At 43.0% G+C, this 23,474-nt stretch overlaps 2 protein-coding genes across 5 annotated transcripts in view; both read left to right on the top strand.

Moving 5' to 3' along the window:
* Positions 1 to 23,474, top strand: part of PLAC9 (placenta associated 9) — a 316,145-nt gene that overhangs the window by 211,911 nt on the left and 80,760 nt on the right. The gene's annotated exons all lie outside the window — the stretch shown is intronic.
* Positions 2,909 to 13,298, top strand: DYDC2 (DPY30 domain containing 2). Of its 4 annotated transcripts, XM_077946490.1 has the most exons (6): positions 2,909 to 3,199; positions 4,358 to 4,428; positions 7,828 to 7,911; positions 8,560 to 8,715; positions 9,072 to 9,194; positions 12,824 to 13,298. In XM_077946490.1, exons 4-6 carry the CDS (start codon positions 8,569 to 8,571, stop codon positions 12,983 to 12,985), a joined length of 432 nt encoding a protein of 143 aa, XP_077802616.1. In that variant the 5' UTR covers positions 2,909 to 3,199; positions 4,358 to 4,428; positions 7,828 to 7,911; positions 8,560 to 8,568; the 3' UTR covers positions 12,986 to 13,298. The 4 variants fall into 4 exon arrangements, with proteins under 4 accessions (XP_077802616.1, XP_028682246.1, XP_077802615.1 ...); XM_077946489.1 differs by lacking the exons at positions 2,909 to 3,199; positions 4,358 to 4,428 and adding an exon at positions 3,654 to 3,744; XM_028826413.2 differs by lacking the exons at positions 4,358 to 4,428; positions 7,828 to 7,911 and having other exon boundaries at positions 2,909 to 3,002.

Genomic DNA, 23,474 nt, shown 5'->3' with positions numbered 1-23,474 from the left:
TCTCTCTCAAAAGATCTCCTCCCCTGCAAGGTAGAGAATCATTTCTTATTCCCTGAGCTTTCCCAGGCAACCCAAAGAAGTTCCTCTTGCTCCAAGCAGCTTACATAGCATTTACCACACTATCATAGAGAATTACACTATCTCTGTGTGTGTGTGTCTGTCTTCCCACTAGAAGACAAACTCCTCTAGCTGCTTGAAGAGTGTTTTAATCACAGGGCTGACACAGCTGTTTCTCCATGGTGGCAAGGGAATGAATTTCTCCACTCTCCCAGTTATGTCCTACTCCTTCCAGTTATGAAGATAAACAGGAATAATCATAGACCAGATTGTTTTTAAAACAGAAAAGGAAAAACGCAGCAACCAATCTCTTTCAGGTGCTTTGGAAAAATTGATCACCCTCAGATTACCCTTAATATTTTAAGAAATCCAGACTCTCCTGATAGTCTGATGAAATGTAATCAATTGTTCAACAAATGTATAATGAATATTTGCTGGGTGCAATGGCTCACACCTGTAATCCTAGCACTTTGGGAGGCTGAGGTTGGAGGATCGCCTGAGGTCAGGAGTTCGAGACCAGCCTGGCCATAGTGGTGAATGCTGTCTCTACTAAAAATACAAAATTATCCAGGTATGGTGGCACATGCCTGTAATCCCAGCTACCAGGAAGGCTGAGGCAGAAGAATCACTTGAACCCGGGAGGCAGAGGTTGCAGTGAGCTGAGATTGTGCCATTGCACTCCAGCCTGGGCAACAAGAGTGAAACTTCATCTCAAACAAACAAACAAACAAAAATACCTGTTATAGGTCAGGCACCATGATAGGTACTGGGAATACAAAACTATTGTGGCTTGAATGTCTGTGTCCCCAAAAATCCGTATGTTGAAATCCTAACTCCCAATGTGATAGTATTAGGAGCCTTTGGGAAGTGATTAGATCATTAGTGTGGAGCCCTCATGCATGGGATTAAAGCCCTTATAAAAAGAGACGGGAGAGCTTGCTCTCACTCTCTGCCATCTGAGAATAAAACTAGAAGACAGCCACCTGCACACCAGGCAGAGGGTCCTCACCAGACACCAGAAATGCCAATGCCTTGATTTTGGACTTTCCAGCCTCCAGAATGATGAGAAATAAATGTGTACTGTTTTTAAGCCACCCAGTGTTGGTAATTTGCTATAGCAGCCCAAACTAAAACAAAAACAGTCTCTGCCTTCATGGAGCTTACAGATGAGAAGGGAAGATAAATATTTAAATCAATAAATATGAAATTGAAGTTAAAATAAGTACTATGAGACCAGAGGAGAGGAGGAGCTGATCAAGTCAGGAAAGTAAAAAAAAAAAAAAAAAAAGCTTCTCTGGGGGTGACATTTGAGCTAAGCTCACATTTACCCAAAAAGAAAAAAAAAAAAAAAACAGTAAAATTAACATGACAAAGAAGAGAAGGAAGAGTCTTCTAGGTATGAGGAAAGGCCCTGATATAAGAATGAGCATGGCAATTATAGGGGATAGAATGCCACTGTGTCTAAACCTGTCCCTGGACAAATGCACCTAGCATTTTGCATAAAAGTTCAGAGACACTGACATCTGGGGGTCCGTCCATAACCCCCAATTTTTATTCTATGGAAAAATTCAGTGTCTCTGAAATTTTATGCATAACCATGCGCATATGCCATATGACAGTGGTGGGAAGGCAAAATGGTGTAACTCCTATGGAGGAGAATTTGACATCTAGAAAATCACATATGCATTCACCCTTTGACTCATCAATCTTGCTTCTTGGATCCTATCTCAAAGATATAGTTGCAAAAATATGAAATGGCATATGCACACAGGTATTTGCAGCATTATTTACAATAGTCACACTGAAGCACCATCTAAATGTTCATCAAACTGGGGATTAATAAGAGCAACACAATGGATTATTATGCAGATGTACAAGAGAATGAAGAAACTAAAGAGTGATCTCTAAGACACAAAATAAAGAAAACAAGGTGCTGAAATTGTATATGGTCCGTCATCTTTTGCATTAGCAACAGCAGTGAGGAAAGGAATATGTGTATATATAAACATAGTCATAAAAACTCTAAAAACTGAAAACAAACTGGCACTAATGAACCTAATTCCAAATCAGGTTGATATTGGTGTCTTAACCACACAGAGAAAAGAATTATTACAAATGACTTTGGAACACAGTATCTTCACTGTATTTCTTCAGTAGGATGTATCTGAAAGACCAAAACGCTACAAAGACATGTCAAAGTCATTTGAAGTAAAAAAAAAAAAAAAAAGGGAACAGACTCCTATTACTGCTCCAGAAAGATAAAATGTGGGAAGGTAGGAAGGGGGCCATTATCCCCAAAGAGAAAACTTCTGGCCTACCAGTGGGGCCAAGTCAGGGGAGGCTCTGTCTCGGATTTCTGGGCATATCAGTGGGACCCAGGCAAGGCCTGCCAACTCCCTTAGCATATTCCTGTCCGTGAAACGAGGATAATACCCATCTCTCCTGTGGTAACCAATGTTATTTTTCATATACACCAATAGGCATCTTGGCTCAACATAAGAAAGCCGTTTCCCACAGAAACAGCTGCCTACAGCCTGAAGAAGGTGCCACAGAGATGGAAGGAGGTTCCTTACCCACACCTGGGAGACAGCCAGCCGACTGGGCAGGGGCACCCGGGCAGGGGTGCCAGACTTCTCAACTAAAAACCCAGCTCGCCCAGGTGACTCTGAATTTCAGATAAACAACGAATAACTTTGCGTGATACTATATTTGTACTGAAAAGTAACTCGTTTATCTGAAATTCAGTTACCTGCGCATGCAGTACAGTATTGCATCTGGCAACCTCCCAGGGCGCTCGATGTGGTTTTCCCACCCGGGAGTCTGGAAGAGTCTCCCGCAGCCCGCAGGAGACAGAGACGCAGCGCTCCCCGCTCAGGACGAGCAGGAGAAGGAGAGCCGGCTGCTCTCGGGAGCCCCAGGCGCGAAGCGGCCTCCTTCCGCCTCAGGTGAGTCCTGCTCGACGCCCAAGGCCCAACGGTCAGAACCGCCTCTGCCCGCCGGACCCAGCGAAGCTAGAGGAACTAATCTCAAAAACAGTTCGGGCCTTCCCGGTGCGCACACCCGACACACGCGCACGCTAGCCACCCGGGAGCCGCGTCCCGTTGCCAGGCAACGAGAGCGCGCGCCTCAGGAGCCCGTGTAGGTGAGCAGAGGGCGCGCAGTGGGCGGTGGAGGGGGAACGCGCAGCAGAAAGGGGGGGCCGTGGGGGGTCGCGCTGCAGGGAGGAGGGGGCGTGCAGGAGCAGTAGCGCACCGCTGAGTAGAGGGGCCGCGGCCGAATGGAGGGGGCGTGCAGGGGTAGGAGCGCGCGGCAGAGTAGAGGGGGCGCGGCAGAGTGGAGCGGACACGGTAGAGAGGAGGAGGCGTGCAGGAGCGGGGCGCGCGACATAGAGAAGGGGTCGTGCAGAAGGGGGCGCGCGCAAGGGGAGGGGGCCAGAGAGGAGCGGGCGTTCAGGGGGCGGGCGTGCGGCAGAGAGGAGGTGGTGTGCAGGAGGGAGAGCGCGCACGAGGTGGCGGAGAGGGAATGCGAGAAGGGGAGCGCGGCAGAGAGAAGCGGGCGCGCTCCAAGGGGCGGGGGCCGGGAAGGAGGGGGCGCGTAGGAGCGGGGCGCCAAGCAGAGAGGAGCGGGCACGCTGGAGCGGGGTGTGCGCACGAAGGGTCGAGGAAAGGCATATGTGGCGGCGCGCAGGTGGGTGAGCTGAGGAGACTTGCTGCACAGAAACCTGGAGGAGTGGGGGGACCGAAAAGAGCAAGGGACCCTGGCTGGCAGGCAGGCATGCTCTGGGAGAGATGAGGGGGTGGCGCGCTTTGAGGAGGAACCAGGAAGGGCAGCCAATCGGAGAAGGGCGGAAGACCTAGAGTCGTTGGAAGACCGTCACTGCAAGCTGCTAATAGCCTGGCAGTTTCACAACTCCGCACCTTTGCTCTTGCTGGTGACCTCTGCTTGGTTCCTTTCAGAACCAACTCGGGTGCCTTACCTCCAGGAAGCCGTCCGGTCTCCACCAGGCCCAAGCCCTTGCAGTCCTCCTCGGCCTAGTCGTCTGTGCATGTACTAGCCTTTCCCGTGTTCTCTTTCAGCTTATGGGCGGGGCAGTGCCGGGCAAGAGAGGCCTTAGTAGATGTTAGTTGAGATAGTAAGTGCCAGAGTGGGCAAGGAAAAATCAAAGGGAAGCATGAGCACAGGCGTCAGAGCTCTCAATGAATAAATCAAGAAATATTTACTGAGCTCCTAGTGTGCCAAGCATGGGCGGTATACAGCAAACAAAGACAACCCCTATTCTTATTTTGCCTATTGAGTGCAGGCCAGGAACAATGTAAGCAGACCGTCAGGCGAGTTCTGGGAAACACCGAAAAATAGCCTCTCCCCCAATTGGTGAGTGTACCCTAAATTGGTCTGAGTGGGCCTTAAAAGGCATCTCCTTGGCCAGGCACGGTGGCTCACGCCTGTAATCCTAGCACTTTGGGAGGCCGAGGTGGGTGGATCACCTGAGGTCAGGAATTGGAGAGCAGCCTGGCCAACATGAAGAAACCCCGTCTCTACTAAAAATACAAAAAGCCAGGCGTAATCCCAGCTCCTCGGGAGGCTGAGACAGCGGAATCGCTTGAACCAAGGAGGCAGAGATTGCAGAGAGTCGAGATTGCGCCACTGCACTCCAGCCTGGGTGACAGAGCGAGGCTCTGTCTCAAAAATAAAAAATAAAAGGCATCCCCTTGACTTCTTCCCCTCCAGGCCTCACGCTGTGACTCTATGCTGGCTCTACTGTCTTTGTACCACATCTCAGTGACTGTTGCGGAAACACATTTCATTCAGATCATTGTTGAAAATGGGCAATTTAGAGTAGGTGGAGGTATGCCAATATGGCTTGCCACATGTAAGGAGTGTGGCAGCCACCCAATGACCAGAGAATGCAGAATTGGTGATTCTGCCTTCTGGGAAGGACAGTTCTACAGTGATCCAGGCAAAGTAGATTGGTAACTACAAGTTGCTTGGAGATTTTATTAACATACAGGTTCTGAATCTGTGGGGTGGGGTAGGACCTGAGATTCTGCATCTCGACAAGTCCCCAGGTGATGAAATGCTGCTGGTCATCTGTCATCAAACCAGCTTTGAGTAAGAAGGGTGTAGAAGGTTGTTTATCCAAATGCATTGGTTCAAGTGGGCCACACAGATTGGCAGGAGACACCGATTGGCAGGAGACACCACCCACCTCTGTCCCCACCCTATCACTACCACACTAAAATTTTTTTTTTTAATTCCCTTGCAGGTCTTGGGGTCAGAAGTCCAAAATGAATTTAGTAGAGCTAAAAGCAAAGTGTCAGCAGCACAGGTTCCTCAGGAGGCTCTGGGGAGAATCCATTTTCTTGCCTTTTCCAGCTTCTAGAGGATACCCTTGGCTCAAGGACCTGGATCACATCGCTTTTTCTCCCTCGGCTCTGGCATCACCTTCCCTGTCTGACCGTACTGTGTCCCTCTTACAGTGACATCTGTGATTACATTGTTCCTACTCAGATAATCCAGGATCATCTCCCTATCTCAAGATCCTTAATTTAATCACAGTTACAAAGTCCCTTTTGCCATTTAAGGTGACATATTCATAGGTTCCAGGTATTCAGACATGGACACATTTGGGAGCCATTATTCAGCCCTAGAACAAGGACATTCTCTTACTCATACTTCCAGTATTCAAAATCAAGAAATTTAACTTGGATATATTATATCACATAATCTACATTTCACATTCAATTCATCCAATTTTCCCAACGATGTCCTTTATAGAATTCTTTTTTCTTCTCTCTTTTTGGTTTAGACAGGGTCTCACTCTGTCACCCAGGTTGGAGTGCAGTGGTGAGATCTCAACTCATTGCAGCCACAACCTCCTGGGCTCAAGTGATCCTCCCACCGTAAGACCCCATGCACCTCCCCACCCCCTGCCGCCAAGTAGCTGGGACTACAGGTGTGTGCCATCCCACCTGGCTAATTTTTGTATTTTTTGTGGAATACAAAAGCATGGGCAACATGGTTTTGCCATGTTGCCCAGGCTGGTCTCAAACCCCTGAGCTCAAGTGATCCTCCTGCCTCAGCCTCCCAAAGTGCTGGGTTTACAGGCATGCACCACCATGCCCAGCTGAATTATTTTTTCCTGCCCAGGCCCAATCTAGGATCATGTGTTACATGTAGTTATTATAGCTGTTCAGTCTCCTTTGATCTATAACAATTACTCTTTTTTTTTTTCATAACCTCAACATTTTTAAGAGTACAGGGTAGTTGCTTTGGATTTATTTGCTGTTTCTTCAATTACATTCAAATACTGCATTTTAGACAGGAATCCATGGAAATGTTTTATGTACCATAAGAAGTACATCCCATCAGGAGGCACTTGATGTCACTTTGTTCCTTTATTGGTGATATTTACTGTGATTACTTGGTTAAGGTTTTGTTGGCCAGGTTTTGCCACTGTAAAATTTCTGTATTTCCTTTGGAATTAATACTTAATTTGTGAGAAGAAACTTTGAGACTATGCATATATCTTATTCCTTGTCAAATGTTCACCCAGGTTTAGCACTCATTGACTCATTGATGATTCTGCTTTGATTCAGTTATACTATGGTGGTGAGGAAATGGCAGTTTTTTAAAACTCCATTATTTTCCCCACATTTATTAGTTGGCATTCTACTTTAACAAGAACTTTGCCTTCTCCCTTCTTAATCTATGTATATATTCTCATATGGACTCATGGAGTCTTATTTTATTCTGTAATTTATAATCCATTACAGTCGCTATTTATTTTAATGGTTAAACTGCCCCAGATTTGACTAGTAGGAGCCCCTTCAAGCTGGCTTCTCTGTCCCCACCCATTGTATTTTTCAGAATTTTCTTTCTTTCTGGCAAAACCAAATGTTCCAGGCCCATTAGACTTGTCCTGCCCCAGCCTTGGAATCAGCCATTTCTCCAAGGAGCCCTGATTCCTCTTTTTTTTTTTTTTTTTTTTTTTTTTTGAGACGGAGTCTCGCTGTGTCTCCCAGGCTGGAGTGCAGTGGCGTGATCTCGGCTCACTGCAAGCTCCGCCTCCCGGGTTCACGCCATTCTCCCGCCTCAGCCTCCCAAGTAGCTGAGACTACAGGCGCCCGCCACCACGCCCGGCTAGTTTTTTTTTTTTTGTATTTTTAGTAGAGACGGGGTTTCACCATGTTAGCCAGGATAGTCTCGATCTCCTGACCTCGTGATCCACCCGCCTCGGCCTCCCAAAGTGCTGGGATTACAGGCTTGAGCCACCGCGCCTGGCCACCCTGATTCCTCTTAAGTGACGAAGGCTATTTACAAGAAAGGTTTATATGCTCAGTGTGCTCATTGCTACTGAAGTGTTTTGGTTTCAAGGCCCTTGTAGTGGAGAGAGCTAGGAAATATTTTTTTCTCTATCCATAAGATAGATATGCGTAAGATAGATATGGATATCTGTCTATCTGTTTTTCCTTCCTTAAGCTAGAAAATGGGGAGTAGGGGGGAAAATTGAAAAATGCCTCCAGAAAATGTTAAGGCTAGATCTAAGCTTTTATTATTCACCGGGCTCTTTTGGAATTCAAATGTGTCAACTTCAAGAATGTGGAATCCGTCAGGAGGAGGCCAGGTCCTAGGTCATTTCATGGCACAATCCTCCACTGAATAGTGTAATAAGCAGTTACTCTGTGCTTGGCTAAGTGCCTGGTGTGTGTTTATTATCACCTCTAATCTAATTATTGTGAGCTACATACTTTTGTTACTTTTATTTTACAGATGAGAAAACTGAGGCTGAGAGAGACTGAGTGACTTGCTAAAGATCACACAGCTAATAAGTGGCAGAATCAGGACTGGAACTTGGTCTGTCTTATTCCAGAATGTGCATTCCTACTGCCACAATTCCCTGCTGCTCCTAAGTTTGGGCTACATTGCCTCCAGCTCTTGAAATATGATGAATAGTAAATCCCTAAGTAATACAGAATGGAGCATTATATCAGGTGCTGGCAGAGCTCCTGACAAGCAGTAGCTGTAGCACCAACATTTTCCCTCTCTCTTCTCCCCAGTGCCTTTCCGTGGTCCCTTGTGAAATAAATGAGCCTATCTTATCTATGTCATAGATGACTGTAGCCTCCTACCTCACAATAGCACAGCCTGCTGGGTGCTCAGAGCCCCTCCCCAGGACCTCCTGCCTGCTCCTTTAAATTTTCTCTACTCAAGAGCAAAAATGTGTGGGTAAGGGGAGGCCTTAGCCACCCTTACCACCAAAGTACCAACCTCCTCACAAACCTGGTAAACCCTAGGACCCACACTGTCTGACCTAGTGCAGCTGGAGAACTTTAGAAAAAGTCCATTTGAATATAAGAGCAAGTAAGTGTTCATTGGTTCTTTTGGGAAGGGTGTGATCCAGAAACATCTCATATTTATCCTGAAATAAATCTGAATTGGTTAGAATGTGTCTATTTTTAATATCAGACTAAGTTAATAAAATAACGCGTCTTTGTTTTCCAGGCTGCCAGGATGGAAACTAACTACCTAAAGAGGTGCTTTGGAAATTGCCTGGCCCAGGCACTGGCAGAGGTGGCGAAGGTTCGGCCCAGTGACCCAATAGAATACCTGGCTCACTGGCTTTATCATTATGAGAAAACAGCGAAAGCAAAAGAAAAGGTGTGTATGGGCACTGCGACTTAGGGAGGGCCCAGCTTTCCTAGAGTAATTTGAAAGCCAAGACACAAGGCAGGATTCTGGAGCTGGCCTGGGGAATTTCTTGGTTAATTTGACTTGCTCTTAGATCTAGATATCCCTGAAGCATGGGGATCCTGGGGGCTGAGAGGAGTGGGGCTTCAACTCAGAGGAGCTGTGGAGTTGAAGGGTTTGTAACTACTAGCAGGCTAAAGCTAGTTACAGGAGGAAACTCAACAGGCCCAAAAGGCCCACAGCCCAGATCAGTCTCCAGTGAGGGGGCCCCATTTATAAGGCTTCCCTGGGTGCTGACCTGATTCGACTCTGTCACCTCACCCCAGAATAGGGAAGAGAAGATCCAGCTGCAGGAGGAATATGACAGTAGCCTCAAGGAAATGGAAATGACAGAAATGCTGAAACAGGAAGAGTATCAGATTCAACAGAACTGTGAAAAGTGTCACAAGGTAGGGAGAAGGACTCAGCTTTGGGTGGCCGCACACATCCCAACATGGAATCCAGGAAAGCCACAAGTCAGCCCAGTCCCCACCCAAGGCACATTAAGGATCCCTTTAGCCTGATTTTCACTCTGTATTCACATATTTGCATATAAACCAATGTTACTGACAATCTTTGTTAATGAAAAAAGGAGATGTTAAAAGACAGATATGTCTTAGATTTCAGGAAATACTCTGGTGTTACTGGTTTTAAAAAAATCTGATTTTTTTTTTTTTTGAGATGGAGTCTCGCTTTGTTGCCCAGGCTGGAGCATGGTGGCGCGATCTCGGCTCGCTACAGCCTCTGCCTCCTGGGTTCAAGCAATTCTCCTGCCTTAGCCTCCCGATTATCTGGGACTACAGGCACATGCCACCACGCTCAGGTAATTTTTTTTTTTTTTTTTTTTTTTTTTTTTTAGTAGAGACAGGGTTTCACTGTGTTAACCAGGATGATCTCAATCTCCTGACCTCGTGATCCACCCACCTCAGCCTCCCAAAGTGCTGGAATTACAGGTGTGAGCCACTGCGCCTAGCCAAAAAATCTGATTTTTTTAAAAAACTGATTTTTTAAAAATCTATTCAGTTGGAACAAATATTTTTTCATAGAAGATCCTTTGAGCCCTTTTCAAGTAGTAGTCAATATTTTTCAGAAACCAAATATGGTTGTTACCAGTGCATATCTCAGATATTTAACTTAGTATTTAGTATTTGGTTTATTATATTCTATTTGCTTTTATGTGAAACTTCAGATGCCTCCTCTATGATGCTATAATATTAGGTGTAAGTTATTAAGCTGGAATAGCTGAAGACAACTCTGCATTTGTCAGTCTAAAAGGATATCTTTTACCTCCCACAGTTTTTTTCACAATCTCCTGAAGAACACCTTATGCCATTCTATGCTTTCTATAAAGCAGTAGATACCTGGATAGAGAGTCATCTCAATTGCAATGTTGGGTTTGATATCTGACATCTTTTTAACTATCACTATACTCTGTGCATTAAAGTCTTTAATGCAGTCCATTACAATTCACTAGCATTTGCTAGCTTCCAAGCCAATTTGAAGACATGAAAATATTAAGCTTATTTACATTTATACTAATATACTCAACGTCCTCATAAAGAATATATTTGCTTCTTTAAGCCTAGATGTCTTGTAAATAAATTAAAAGATAATTTCATTCTATTGTTTGACAATAGTCTAAAGGAACTCTCCCTCAGGAAGGATTCCTTCTTTAAGCAATTGTTTGGAGATGGGAGAAGTGAGGATCATTCAGCAGAATTTGTCATCACCTTGTTGCCCACCTCTAATCCATTTATCTAACACCGTGTTTTACTGTTAATAGAAATATAAATATATAAGGCAATAAGAAATATATAAAGAAGACTCCCAAAACTCCACCCTAGTTTTATGGTAGCTTTATTAAGGAAAATTTCTCAGCTCACATCAATATTTTGAATTGTCTTTTTGTGTTTCACTGAGGAGGTTTTGCATCCTGTAGCAATATTCCTTAACAAGATTTAGGTAAGTAAATGGTATGTCATTCTTTTGCCAAGTGTGTGATGTAGACAGTTGTAAGGGAAGATGGGAAACGAAAACCAGCACAAAATCTAGACTGTGTGCAAGTTCTCAGTTTTAGGAAAGAGTTCATGTGTAGGTTGTGATTATGGAAATCGATTCCCTATGTTAGAAGGAAATAAAGAGAACCCAAGAGTGATCTAAAATGAAGCCAAATTTATAGTTTACCTGGCAAGAGAGAGCCACAACATTAAGATGTGAGTTACTCTCCAAGCAAACTTTGACAAGGCTAAATAAAGGACAAAGAGGCAGAGGTGTGTCAAAAAGACAAGATTCCAAGTTCTGGTTTCTGATTGATTCAAGGTGGATTACAAACTCTTCCTTGCTATTGGTCACCTTCACATTTGGTGTGACTAGTGCTGGGAAAACCAATTTCAAACTGGCCCAGGATGGGTTGCATAAAATTTCAGCAGGGCTGCTAGTTTACCTGATGAACTGATATGCATATACTCAAAGCTTTGCAGTTTTTTCCTTAATCTCTTTAAAAACAAAACAAAACATCGTGACTTGGATACAGGTTAGCAAGTCTTTGAGTACCCCAGATTGAATACTGCTTATCTAGTGGATGTATCAAAAGACGAATAGAAACAGAATGCTCTGTATGGTAGGGTTCATATCCAATCATCCGAACCAAAAAGTATCCATAGAGGAGGTAGAATTTGAGTCAGGCAGAGGTTATCCTTGGTATTAATATCTCTTCATTAAGTAGATGCAGCTTTAAGTAAATGATAATTTTGTTTCTGAGTCAGAAGAAAACTCCTATTGTTGATGAAGATCTAAACTATACAAATGTTTTAGAAATACATGTTGATAGAATCAATATATATTTGCTGCATAGACCCAATAGTTTGAAGTTTAGAAGGGTCTCAGAGACCATGTGGACAAGGATGAGCCCCATAGGGCTCATTGTAGAATGGACCTGTACGACTTCCAGGCAAAGACTGGAGTGAAGGGGGTCAGTAGAGCCTAAGCTCCGAGGATTCCTACCTCAGCCAGGGACATGGATGTTAGACTGCTCAATATTGTCTCATAGGTCACTGAAGCTCTGTTTGTTTTTTTCCTATGTGGTTCAGTTTGGATAATTTCTACTGATCTACCTTCATGTTTACTGACCATTTCTTCTGCAATGCCCTATATCCTATCTGGAGATTATGTGAATTTTTTCACTTCAGATATTGTACTTTTCAGTTCTATAATTTCTATTTAGTTTTTTAAATATAATTTCCATTTTCTCTGCTGATACATCTTAACTTTCACATTATGTCCATTTTCCACCTTGGATTTTTAAAAATATATGTAATAGCTGTTGTTGTCTCTTAATTCCATCATCTGTGTCATTTTGGGACCTTTTTCTTTCTTTCTTTTCTTTTTTTTTTTTTTTTTTGAGATGGAGTCTTACTCTGTCACCCAGACTGCAGTGCAGTGGCGAGATCTCAGCTCACTGCAACCTCCACCTTCTGGGTTCAAGTGATTCTCCTGCCTCAACCTCCTGAGTAGCTGGGATTACAGGCGCCCACCACTACACCCAGCTAATTTTTGTATTTTTAGTAGAGAAGGGTTTCACCATGTTGGCCAGGCTGGTCTCAAACTCCTGACCTCATGATCTGCCCACCTCGGCCTCCCAAAGTGCTGGGATTACAGGTGTGAGCCACCATGCCCAGCCCATTTTGGGGCCTTTTTCTATTTAATGCTTTTCCTCTAGATTATGGTTCACATTTTTGTACTTTTTTACATGTCTAGTAATTATTACTTGTGTTCTGGACATTGTAGAGGACATTTTATAGGGAGTCTAGATTGTGTTGTTTTCCATTAAAAGATATTGGGTTTTGTTCTGGCAGGGAGTTAAATTATTGGTGAATCAACTTCATTCCTATAGATTTGGTTTTATGCTTTGTTAAAGCAGGGCTTTTTCAGTTTGTTTCTTAGTCTCAGGCATGAAAATAGCAATACCGTGTTTTTGCCATACATCTTGTGTGCTTTAGTCTCTAATAATAACTTTTCTGCTGTTTTGTTTTCTATTTAGGAACTGAATTCTGAAACTGTTTCCACGAAGAAGACCATATTCATGCAGGAGGACACAAACCCCCTTGAGAAGGAGGCCTTGAAGCAGGAATTCCTGCCAGGTACTTCCAGTATGATTCCAGGAATGCCTCAACAGGTTTCTCCTTCAGAGTCTGCTGGCTAGATTGACTGGAACTTCAAAATGCCAAAAGAAATAAATTACAAGGAGGCTTTTCAGCATGAAGTTGCTCATGAAATGCCTCCTGGCTCCAAATCTCCTTCTTAGGTTACCAGAAGGTAGATGCTTCTGATTTACTTCTCTCAAAGCTGGAAGCCAAGTAAATGCCAGCTAGAACCAAGATTTAAGGGGCTGTAAAAGGAGAGTTCAGGGACTCTCCAGCCTACTCCTGTTCTGAAAAACCTTTAATCATGTGAATATTTGAACTAGTTATGGGATAAAATAAACTCAGAATATGGATTTTAAATAAGTAAACAAATGGCTGTGACTTTTTCCTCTTGTTTTATCAATGTTTTGGAGACTACACAGTGAAAATACATCTGTTGGGGTGATCGGACCCAACACCAGGCCGCGGGGGCTACGAAGTCTGGCGGAGTCAAAGGAATGAGAAAAGACAAGTTAAGAGAGAAAGTGGGACCAGGGGGCCAACGCTAGTATGGAGGCTGCAAAGGCCCCAAGCTCTGGGATCCCACGCTATTTATTGGTGATCAAACAAACAGGTGGTGAGGATGTGGGGGGTTGAAAGGAAGTGGTGTATCAAGTGAACAAGCTACAGCTGTGATGGTTTAGCATTTTCTTTGAAATATATGGCTACTTGAGATAATGAAAGTGCTAGAAGCAAGGAGCCAGCAAGTCTAGACACATTCCAAAGGCCCCAAGGAGTTTTACCCTGGACCCCGGACATGTTCCAAGCCCTGCCTCAGCTCCTCGCTCAACACTCAGCTTTCCTCCCAACATACATCCATCTTGTGTGTTCATGTCTTAACTTTTGCTTCACTTCACAGTCAGGCCTCTCAGAGTATTATTTACACATATCCTGTAGTCTGCCTTTGTCACTGATAGCAGATATTTTTCTTCAACATATATTACCAGTTTTTTAATACTTTTTTTCAATTTTTGTAATTGTGGTAAAATACATGTAAGACGTACCATCTTAACCATTTTTAAGTGTGCAGATCGGTGGTGTTAAGTAGATTCATATTCTTGTGCAACCATCACCACCATCCAGCTCCAAAACTCATCTTGCAAAACTGAAACTCTACACCCATTAAATAATAACTGACCATTTCTCCCTCTCCGCAGCCCCTGGCAACCACCATTCTACTTTGTCTCTGTGATTTAGATTACTCTAAGTATGTTGTACAAATAGACTCATACAATATTTGTCTTTTTTGTGACTGGCTTATTTCATTTAGCATAATGTCCTCAAGGTTCATTCATATTGTAGCATGTGTCAGAATTTCCTTCCTTTTTAAGGTGGAATAATATTCTGTTGTATGTTTATACCACATTTTGCATATCCATTTATTTCATTGTCCATCAGTGGGCATTCATCCATCAATGGATACATTCACATTTTAGCGATTGTGCATAATGCTGCTGTGAACATGACTCTACATATACCTCTTCAAGACCCTGCTTCAGGTCTTTTGAGTATATGCCCAGAAGTAGAATTGCTGGATCATATGATAATTCTGTTTTTAATTTTTTGGGAAGCCACCATTCCATTTTCCACAGCAGCTGTACCATTTTATATTCCCACCAACAGTGCACAGGGTCCCAATTTCTCCACATCCTTACCAACACTTGTTATTTTGTTATTGTTGTTCTTTTGATTGTAACCATCCTAATAGATGTGAGGTGGTATCTCATTGTAGTTTTGATTTGCATTTCCCTTATAATGAGTGATGTTGAGTCCGTACTTATTGGCCATTTGTATATCATTTTTGGAAAAATGTCTATTCAAGTCCTTTGCCCATTTTTTTATTTTTATTTATTTATTTATTTATTTGCTGTTGAGTTTTAGGAGTCTACATATATTCTAGATGTTAATCCCTTATCAAATATATGATTTGCCAATATTTTATCCCATGCTGTGAACAAATGAAATGTTGACTTTTCACTGTGTTGATAATAATGACAGGTATTTTGAACCAGCTTAAATGGCAGTAAACTTTAGAGGTTTGAAAAAAATGTTTTTAATTACTTTCTATCTACATTCATTCAAATATCATCTATATGCTAAGGACTTTAGATTTATATCCTTAATCAAAATTCCCTGAACTTGACTGCTTGAGGTCTCTACTTGGATGACCAATGGACACCTCGAACTTAACTCGTCTCAGTGGACTTTCCCTGATAGTTTCTCTGAAGCAGTTTCTCTCCATCCTTCCACTTGCTCAGGCCAAAACTCTTGGTGTCCCCTTTGACTCCACCTTTTTTGTCACCCTACATCTGGTTTGTTGGCTTTCCATTTAAATAACGTCAGAATTCTCAACAACTTGAATGCCCAAACCACACTCATCTTTCTCTAGGTGGTCACAGTAGCCTGTTAACTAGACCCATTCTTTTTTATTTTTTTTTTTGAGACGTAGTCTCGCTCTGTCACCCAGGCTGGAGTGCAGTGGCACCTTGGCTCACTGCAAGCTCCGTCTCCTGGGTTCATGCTGTTCTGCCTCGGTGTCCTGAGTAGCTGGGACTACAGGTGGCCGCCACCACGCCTGGCTAATTTTTTGTATTTTTAGTAGAGATGGGTTTTTACCATGTTAGCCAGGATGGTCTTGATCTGACCTCGTGATCCGCCTGCCTCGGCCTCCCAAAGCGCTGGGATTACAGGCGTGAGCCACCGTGCCCAGCAACTAGACCCATTCTTGATCTTCTCTAGTCTGTCCTCAATACTAGTTACAGAACACACATAGCAGTAGTCAATTTTCTAAAATAATAAAAATATTAATACTAAATACTATTTATAATGTATTAGTATAACCTATTAAAAGTACCTGGGGGAATAAACACCAGATTGTTAATAGTGTTGTTTCCAACAAAAGTAACTATCAACAGAGTAAACAGACAACGTACAGAATGGGGAGAAAATTTTTGCAAACTATGCATCTGACAAAGGTCTAATCTCCAGTGTCTATAAGGAACTTAAACAAATTTACAAGAAAAAAACTCAAACAACCCCATTAAAAAGTGGACAAAGGATGTTAACAGACACTTCTCAAAAGAAGCTATACATGCGGCCAACAATCATGAAAAAAGCTTGTCACTGATCATTAGAGAAATGCAAATATAAACCACAGTGAGATACCATCTCACACTAGTCAAAATGGCTATAATTAAATAGTCAAAAAATAACATGCTGGTGAAACTATGGAGAAAAAGGAACACTTATACACTGTTGATGAGATTGTAAATTAGTTCAACCATTGTGGAAGACAATGTGGCAATTTCTCAAAGACCTAAAGACAGAAATTAAACTATTCTACCCAGCAATCCCATTGCTGGGTATATATCAAAAGGAATATAAATTTTTCTACCATAAAGACACATGCATGCATATGTTCAATGCAGCACTATTACAATAGCAAGGTCATGAGATGAACCTAAATACCCATCAATGATAGACTGGATAAAGAAAATGTGGTACATATACACATGGAATACTATGCAGCCATAAAAAATAATGAGATCATGTCCTTTACAGGGACATGGATGGAGCTGGAGGCCATTACCCTTAGCAGACTGATGCAGGAACAGAAAACCAAATACCACATATTCTCATTTACATGTTTTCACTTATAAGTGAGAGCTAAATGATGAGAACACATGGACACATGGTGGGGAACAACACACACAGGGGCCTTTTGGAGAATGGAGGGTGGGAGGGGGGAGAGGATCAGGAAAAATAATTGATACTAGGCTTAATACATGGGTGATGAAATAATCCATATGGTAAATCCCATGACACATGTTTACCTATGTAACAAACCTGCACATCCTGCACATGTACCCCTGAGCTTAAAAGTTTAAAAAAAAAAAAAAAGTGATGTCTCAGTAGCAGGAATTATGGAAGACAATGACTTTCAGTTATATATTTTTCTGATAATTCAATCTTTCCAATGAGTATGAGTTACTTCTGTAAGAAAAACAGAACACATACCTTCAATAAAGACTGAATTTTAGAATGTTTCCACTTAGAGACATCAAAAGGTTGAGTCTTGTGGCTGCCTCAATGTCTTTCAACTAAAGGCCAGAAGCTGAGTATTTATGTTCCTTAGTTTCTTAGTCAGTACCTCCTTTGGTTCTCTTTTTTGAAATGGAGTCTCACTCTGTCACCCAGGCTGGAGTACTGTGGCACGATCTCAGCTCACTGCAACCTCCACCTCCCAGGTTCAAGTGATTCTCCTGTCTCAGCCTTCCGAGTAGCTGGGATTACAGGTGTGCACAACCACGCCCAGCTAATTTTTGTATTTTTAGTAGAGATGGCTTCACCATGTTGGCCAGGCTGGTCTTGAACTGCTGACCTCAGGTAATCCGCCTGCCTCAGCTTCCCAAAGTGCTGGGATTACAGGTGTGAGTCACTGCGCCCGGCCCTTCCTTCAGTTCTATTGGACATACTCTCTCATTTTTGTTAGCAACCATTTTTTAAGCATTTGTATGTCCTGAGAAGGATAGCTGCATAATTTGTAGGGCCCAATGCAGTATAGAAATACAGAACCTATAAAGAATTTCAAGATGGTAAAAACAGAGCTCTACTGAGGGATAGTGTTCCCAAGGGACTGAAAATTGCAAAGAAAAATGGCCCAGTTCCCCTATCCCCTCAGGGAAATGCGTAGAGGTCACTGGTAATGTTTGTGCTGCCCCTTTCTGAAGGACACATTCTTTCTAAAGGGAGATGAATGCCTTCATTCAGGATATAGCCTTTCTCCCCTCTCTTGGTAAGGTGCCATTATGAGTCTCAGCTCTGGCCAAGCTTACCCTGCTCTCCCAGGTAAACTGAAGGGACACTGTCTCATTTTCCTCACTTCCTAATTCCTGTGGTTGGCAAGTCTCTTCACCAATCCTGTCTACCTTTCAGGGCAGCTATGATGGGCAGGAGAAGTAAGAGACCCAATGCTGAGCGTGTGGGAGACTCTCAGTGGCCACACACGAGCCCTGTGCAGGGAGAGATGATGACCTAAAAGAAGGCAGGTGACACACCACAGGGAACGTTTCAGAGGGGGAGGAGGGCATGTGCAGAGGCATAGAGGCAGGAGCAAGTCCCACTGCGGGGTAAGCAGGATGTGTGTGGAGAAACTGCCCTGGAGGCGCTGGGTGCAGGGGGAGAGCTGAATCTGAGAGGTGCTAGAGACACAGAATCCACAGTGAGGGGAGGGAGAAGTCTAGAATGGTTCCCAGCTTTCACTTGTTTAGGGGCAAATTGAAGAACCAAGTAAATTTAGCACCCAAATAACGGCTGCTTTTAAAGTGAGTTTAACATCAAGGCCGTTCTCAAAGAGCTAGGGTCTTGGTTGGAATGCATCTTCCCCCAAAGGGCACAGGTTCATCAGACGTTTCACACTTTTCTAAAGGGATTATGAAAATTCTCCTTCTTACCACTCAAGTTGATTCCTCTGCATATGTTTTAGAAAAGAGACACACATTAGCCAGGCATGGTGGCTCATCCCTGTAATCCCAGCACTTTGGGAGGCCAAGCTGGACAGGTCACCCAAGGTCAAGAGTTCAAGACCAGCCTGGCCAACATGGTGAAACCCCATCTCTGCCAAAAATACAAAAATTAGCCACGCGTGGTGGCAGACACCTGTAGTCCCAGCTACATGGGAGACTGAGACAGGAGAATCTCTTGAACCACGGAGGCGGAGGTTGCAGTGGGCTGAGATTACGCCACTGCACTCCAGACGGAGCAACAGAGTAAGACTCTGTCTCGAAAAAAAAAAAAAAAAGAAAGAAACACATTATTAAAGAGTATTCTCTTAAGCCAGGAGGTGGCTCACGCCTGTAATCCCAGCACTTTGAGAGGCCAAGGCGAGAGGATCACTTGAGGCCAGGAGTTCAAGACCAGCCTTGGCAACATAGTGAAACACTGTCTCTATTAAAAATTTAAAAATTAGCTGGACATGGTGACATGGACCTGTGGTCCCAGTTATAGGAGGCTGAAGTGGGAGGATGGCTTGGGCCCAGGAGGTAGAGGCTGCAGTGAGCCATGATTGCATCACTGCTCCACTCTGGGCAACAGAGGAAGACCCTGTCTCTCGAAAGAAAAAAAGAAAAAGTTTATGTTAGTTTTCAATAATGGTAGCTGACATATATGGCTGTTTAATGTGTACCAAGCACTGTGCTAAGTGCTTAATTGCATTATCTCATTTAATTCTCACAGCACCCCGTGAATTGGACACTTTTATAATCTCCATGTTATGGATGAGGAAACAGTTAAGGCTCAGAGAGATTAATGGCTGGGCCAAGGGCAGACACCAGGAGGTGGCACTGACATCTGCCTGTTAGGGGCCCACACACTTGGCTGCTGGGCTGTCCTGATTAATACAATCTAACAAAGAAAATCTTTGTTGCCTGTTCAGGGACATTTTGCTGCAAGCTGATTACAGTCTTTTTCTTACCTCTTAGATGATATGAAATATTCACAGAGCTTTCAAATAACCATTGTTATCCAGAAGCATTTAAGCTTACTCATGCATATTTTATTTGCCTTGATTACCAGCCAGAATTAACAATTTTCTAAGCATTTACGGCCCCAAACAAGATATTTCAAAAATTCGTATTAGATACTTCAGACACATTGTTATAGCAATATAAGTGATAAAATGTATAAAGTTCTTTCCAGTGACAGAATACTATCTCCCAGCGAAAACATTCTTTTGACCAATTAGTACTGAGTGTTATCATTCTTATATTTTTGTGCAGATTACAAGTCTATTTTCAAATGATGGAATAATATCCTATGGGAAAAATAAATACCCCTTTCTACCTTTAGAAAAGGAATTAAAAAGAACAACTTTATGGGAACAAATATAAAAGCTATGGTATTACAAACATATTTTCAGAATGTAAGAGAGAATGAAATAACTTAAATCAACTAAAAATGTGTCTATAAGAAGATGCTTGTCAGCAAAGAAAAACTGATGATGATTTTTTCCTGGAAGGATTAAAATTTGTGATTTGTATGAAGACAGCTGGATGCTCAGCTGACAGTTTTTCAAGGGTGGCTTACTGCTGAGGCATACTGCATGTCACATTGGCAAAGGTAAGGCTTTCTGGGTCTTTCTGCTTTCGTGTTTGAGTTCCTTTTGTCAAGAAGAAACTAACTCAATGTCTTTCAACAAAAGGCAAGTCCAAATGTCACAGAGGGAAGAGAGCTCCAGTAAGGTCCCCAGAAAGCAGAACTTTGGGAGCTGTGGTCAGAGGTCGGGCTGGCACTGCATAGATTTCTTGGGTCTGCCGTCCTCTAGACTCACGGTCAAAAGATACTGATTCCAAAGTATCATTAGAAAGGAAAACATTTCTCAGTTACCACTGTCAAAAAAGAATTTCCAGAAATGGAATGACAGGATGCAGAGGTAGCATTGTCTAAAAAAGGCTCACTTGTAGATAAGTTTATCTGAAGTGAAATGAAACAATCAAAAATACCAGCAGAAATATAGTTCACAGGCAAAGGTTGTTGAGTTAAAAAAAAAAAAAAAAAAAATTGTTCCACAAGAGGCACCAGAAAAGAAAGAGTTCACCTATAATGCCAGGAAGGGATAAATTGATGAGGAATCATTGCCATCCATGATGCAACCCATGACTATTATCAGCCAGACTGCAATCAACAACAAGTCGCCATTAGGGATATATTCCAAGGCCTCAATGGGCCAGGATGAAACACTTTCAGATCATATGTCTGAAGAAACTAACTACATGGATGCAACTAGCTGAAGAGAGACTTTGCAAAAGTTATCTCCAGGAGACATAAATTCCGTAGGTGAGCCTGGCCAAGATAAAAACCTCATAATGATTGCTATCTTAGTCCAATCAGAGCACTATAACAGAATACCTTAGACTGGGTAATCTTTAAACAAATTTATTTCTCACAGTTCTGGAGACTGAGAGGCCTAAGATCAAGGTGCTAGCAGATTCAGTGTCTGATGAAGGCCTTCCTCACAGATGCCCTCACAGGTGCCTTCAGTGTGTTCTCACATGGTGAAAGGGGCAAACGGTCTCCCTCAAACCTCTTTAATAGGGACACTAATCTCATTCATGAGGGCAGAGGCCTCCTAATCCCCTTCCAAAGACCCCACCTCTTAATACTATTGCATTGGGGATTTAGTTTCAACATATGAATTTTTAGGGGACCATAGCAATGGCCAATAGAAATTAAGTTCTTTGGCCAGTCATGCTGGCTCACACCTGTAATCCAGCACTTTGGGAGGCTGAGGCAGGTGGATCACTTGAGGTCAAGAGACCAACCTGGCCAACACGGTGAAACCCTGTCTGTACAAAAAAATGCAAAAATTAGCTGGGCGTCATAGCATGCCCCTGTAGTTCCAGCTACTTGGGAGGCTGAGGCAGAGAATCGCTTGAACCCGTGAGGTGGAGGTTGCAGTGAACTGAGATTGCGCCACTGCACTCCAGCCTGGGCGACAGAGCAAGACCCTGTCTCAAAAAAAAAAAAAAAAAGAAAAGAAATTAAGGGGTTTTTTTGTTTGTTTGTTTGTTTGTTTTTAATTTGCCAAGTTGCTTCTTACTAGAGAATATAAATCAATTTCATAAGAAATGTTAGCTAGGGAAAAATTCCTCTATGTTAATGAGTGTCACAATCAGTGCATAAAATCAGTGTTTATAAAATCCCTCAAAAATAAATTGTTGGCAGGGCATGGTGGCTCATGCCTGTAATCCTGGCACTTTGGGAAGCCAAGATGGGCAGATTGCCTGAGCTCAGGAGACCAGCCTGAGCAACAAGGTGAAACTCCGTCTCTACTAAAATACAAAAAATTAGCTGGGCATGGTAGCGCACACCTGTAATCCCAGCTACTCAGGAAGCTGCGGCACAAGAATCGCTTGAATCCAGGAGGCGGAGGTTGCCATGAGCCAAGATCACACCCAACAGAGCCAGACTCTGTCTCCAAATATAAATAAAGAAATTGCTGAAGAACGATTCCATGAATAAAATTGGCCACAAAATAATTAGCCCAGGAGGGTCTCTTGGAAGTCTGAGATCCTTGGATAAAGGTATTAAAGACAAGGCTCTTCAAAAAGAAATGCTTTTTAAAATATAGCTCATTTTTATTTTATTTAATTAATTAATTTATTTATTTTGAGATGGAGTCTCGCTCTGTTGCCCAGGCTGGAGTGCAGTGGCGTGATCTCAGCTCACTGCAACCTCCGCCTCCTGGGTTCAAGCGATTCTCCTGCCTCAGCCTCCTGAGTAGGTTGGACTACAGGCATCCGCCACCATGCCCAGCTAATTTTTTTTGTATTTTTAGTAGAGACAGGGTGTCACTATGTTAGTCAGTCTGGTCTCGAACTCCTGACCTCAAATGATCTGCCCACCTAGGCCTCTTAAAGTGCTGGGATTACAGGCGTGAGCCACCGCGCCAGGCCTTAAAGCTCATTTTTAAAAAGATGATTGGGTGGCTGGGCTCGGTGGCTCACACCTGTAATCCCAGCACTTTGGGAGGCCGAGGTGGATGGATCACGTGGTCAAGAAATCGAGACTATCCTAACCAACATGGTGAAATCCTATCTTTACTAAAAATACAAAAATCAGCTGGGCGTGGTGGCGCAAACCTGTAGTCCCAGCTACTCGGGAGACTAGGGCAGGAGAATCACTGAACCCAGGAGGCGAAGGTTGAAGTGAGCCGAGATCGCGCCACTGCACTCCAGCCTGGCGACAGAGCGAGACTGTCTCAAAAAAATAAATAAAATGATTGGGGCACATTTCCCTAGGGTGACATCAGTGCATTTTCTATCAATAGGCAAATGTGACTAGGACCCAATTTCCCAAGCAGCCCTTTCAGGGCGTTACTGTGTAGAAAGGAGGGGTTGAACAGGACATGGTTCCCTACTAGTCTCTTCAGGAGCATTTGAGTCAAATTGACAGAGAAATCCAGAGAGAAAATTCGTAAAAACTCTGGTCTGGAAGAGATATGTCCAGTGCCACATTTAGAACATAATTACTGAGAAAATGGCCTTATAAAGAGAAACTTCCACCAATTGGATTGGCCAGAGCAGATGTTCATACAGAAAATAATACCCAAATATCAAGATGTTCAGAAAAAAAACCTCAAATGAAGCAAATTCTGAAGGATGTTGACTCAATGAGAACTGATAAAACTAAGCAAATCTTGAAATCAGGAGGAATTAAACCAATGTATAAGGGCAAGCCCTAGGACGTAATGTCTTAGGATTACTCTTCAGGAATAGCCAAGCCTACCAGAGTGATTCCATAAGATAATATTCCAAAGAACATGTCTTCAGTCAAGTTGTATCCATTGCCAGATCCCTTCAAAATAAAATGTCCAAAGAATCCTCATTGCCATGAGTAAAGCTCCTAAATAAAGAACAAAATTCCCAGCATATGTCACCAAAAATAATAGTATGTATATCTAGTCAAATAATGCCATCTGGAGATTAAAAGTTTCAAGTATAAGATTCATCA

The sequence above is a fragment of the Macaca mulatta genome, chromosome 9, assembly GCF_049350105.2.
Source record: "Macaca mulatta isolate MMU2019108-1 chromosome 9, T2T-MMU8v2.0, whole genome shotgun sequence".
In the NCBI taxonomy this organism is placed as follows: domain Eukaryota; kingdom Metazoa; phylum Chordata; class Mammalia; order Primates; family Cercopithecidae; genus Macaca; species Macaca mulatta.
Note: the sequence above shows the minus strand (reverse complement) of the source record. Positions and strands in the feature narration are given on the sequence as shown.

What these genes read in the sequence shown, in the direction of transcription:
- DYDC2 (XM_028826413.2), top strand. Translation starts at nt 8,569, where the DNA reads ATGGAAACTAACTACCTAAAGAGGTGCTTTGGAAATTGCCTGGCCCAG. An exon ending in CAGCGAAAGCAAAAGAAAAG is followed by an intron (nt 8,716 to 9,071) that starts GTGTGTATGGGC and finishes ACCTCACCCCAG; the next exon opens with AATAGGGAAGAGAAGATCCA. An exon ending in ACTGTGAAAAGTGTCACAAG is followed by an intron (nt 9,195 to 12,823) that starts GTAGGGAGAAGG and finishes TTTTCTATTTAG; the next exon opens with GAACTGAATTCTGAAACTGT.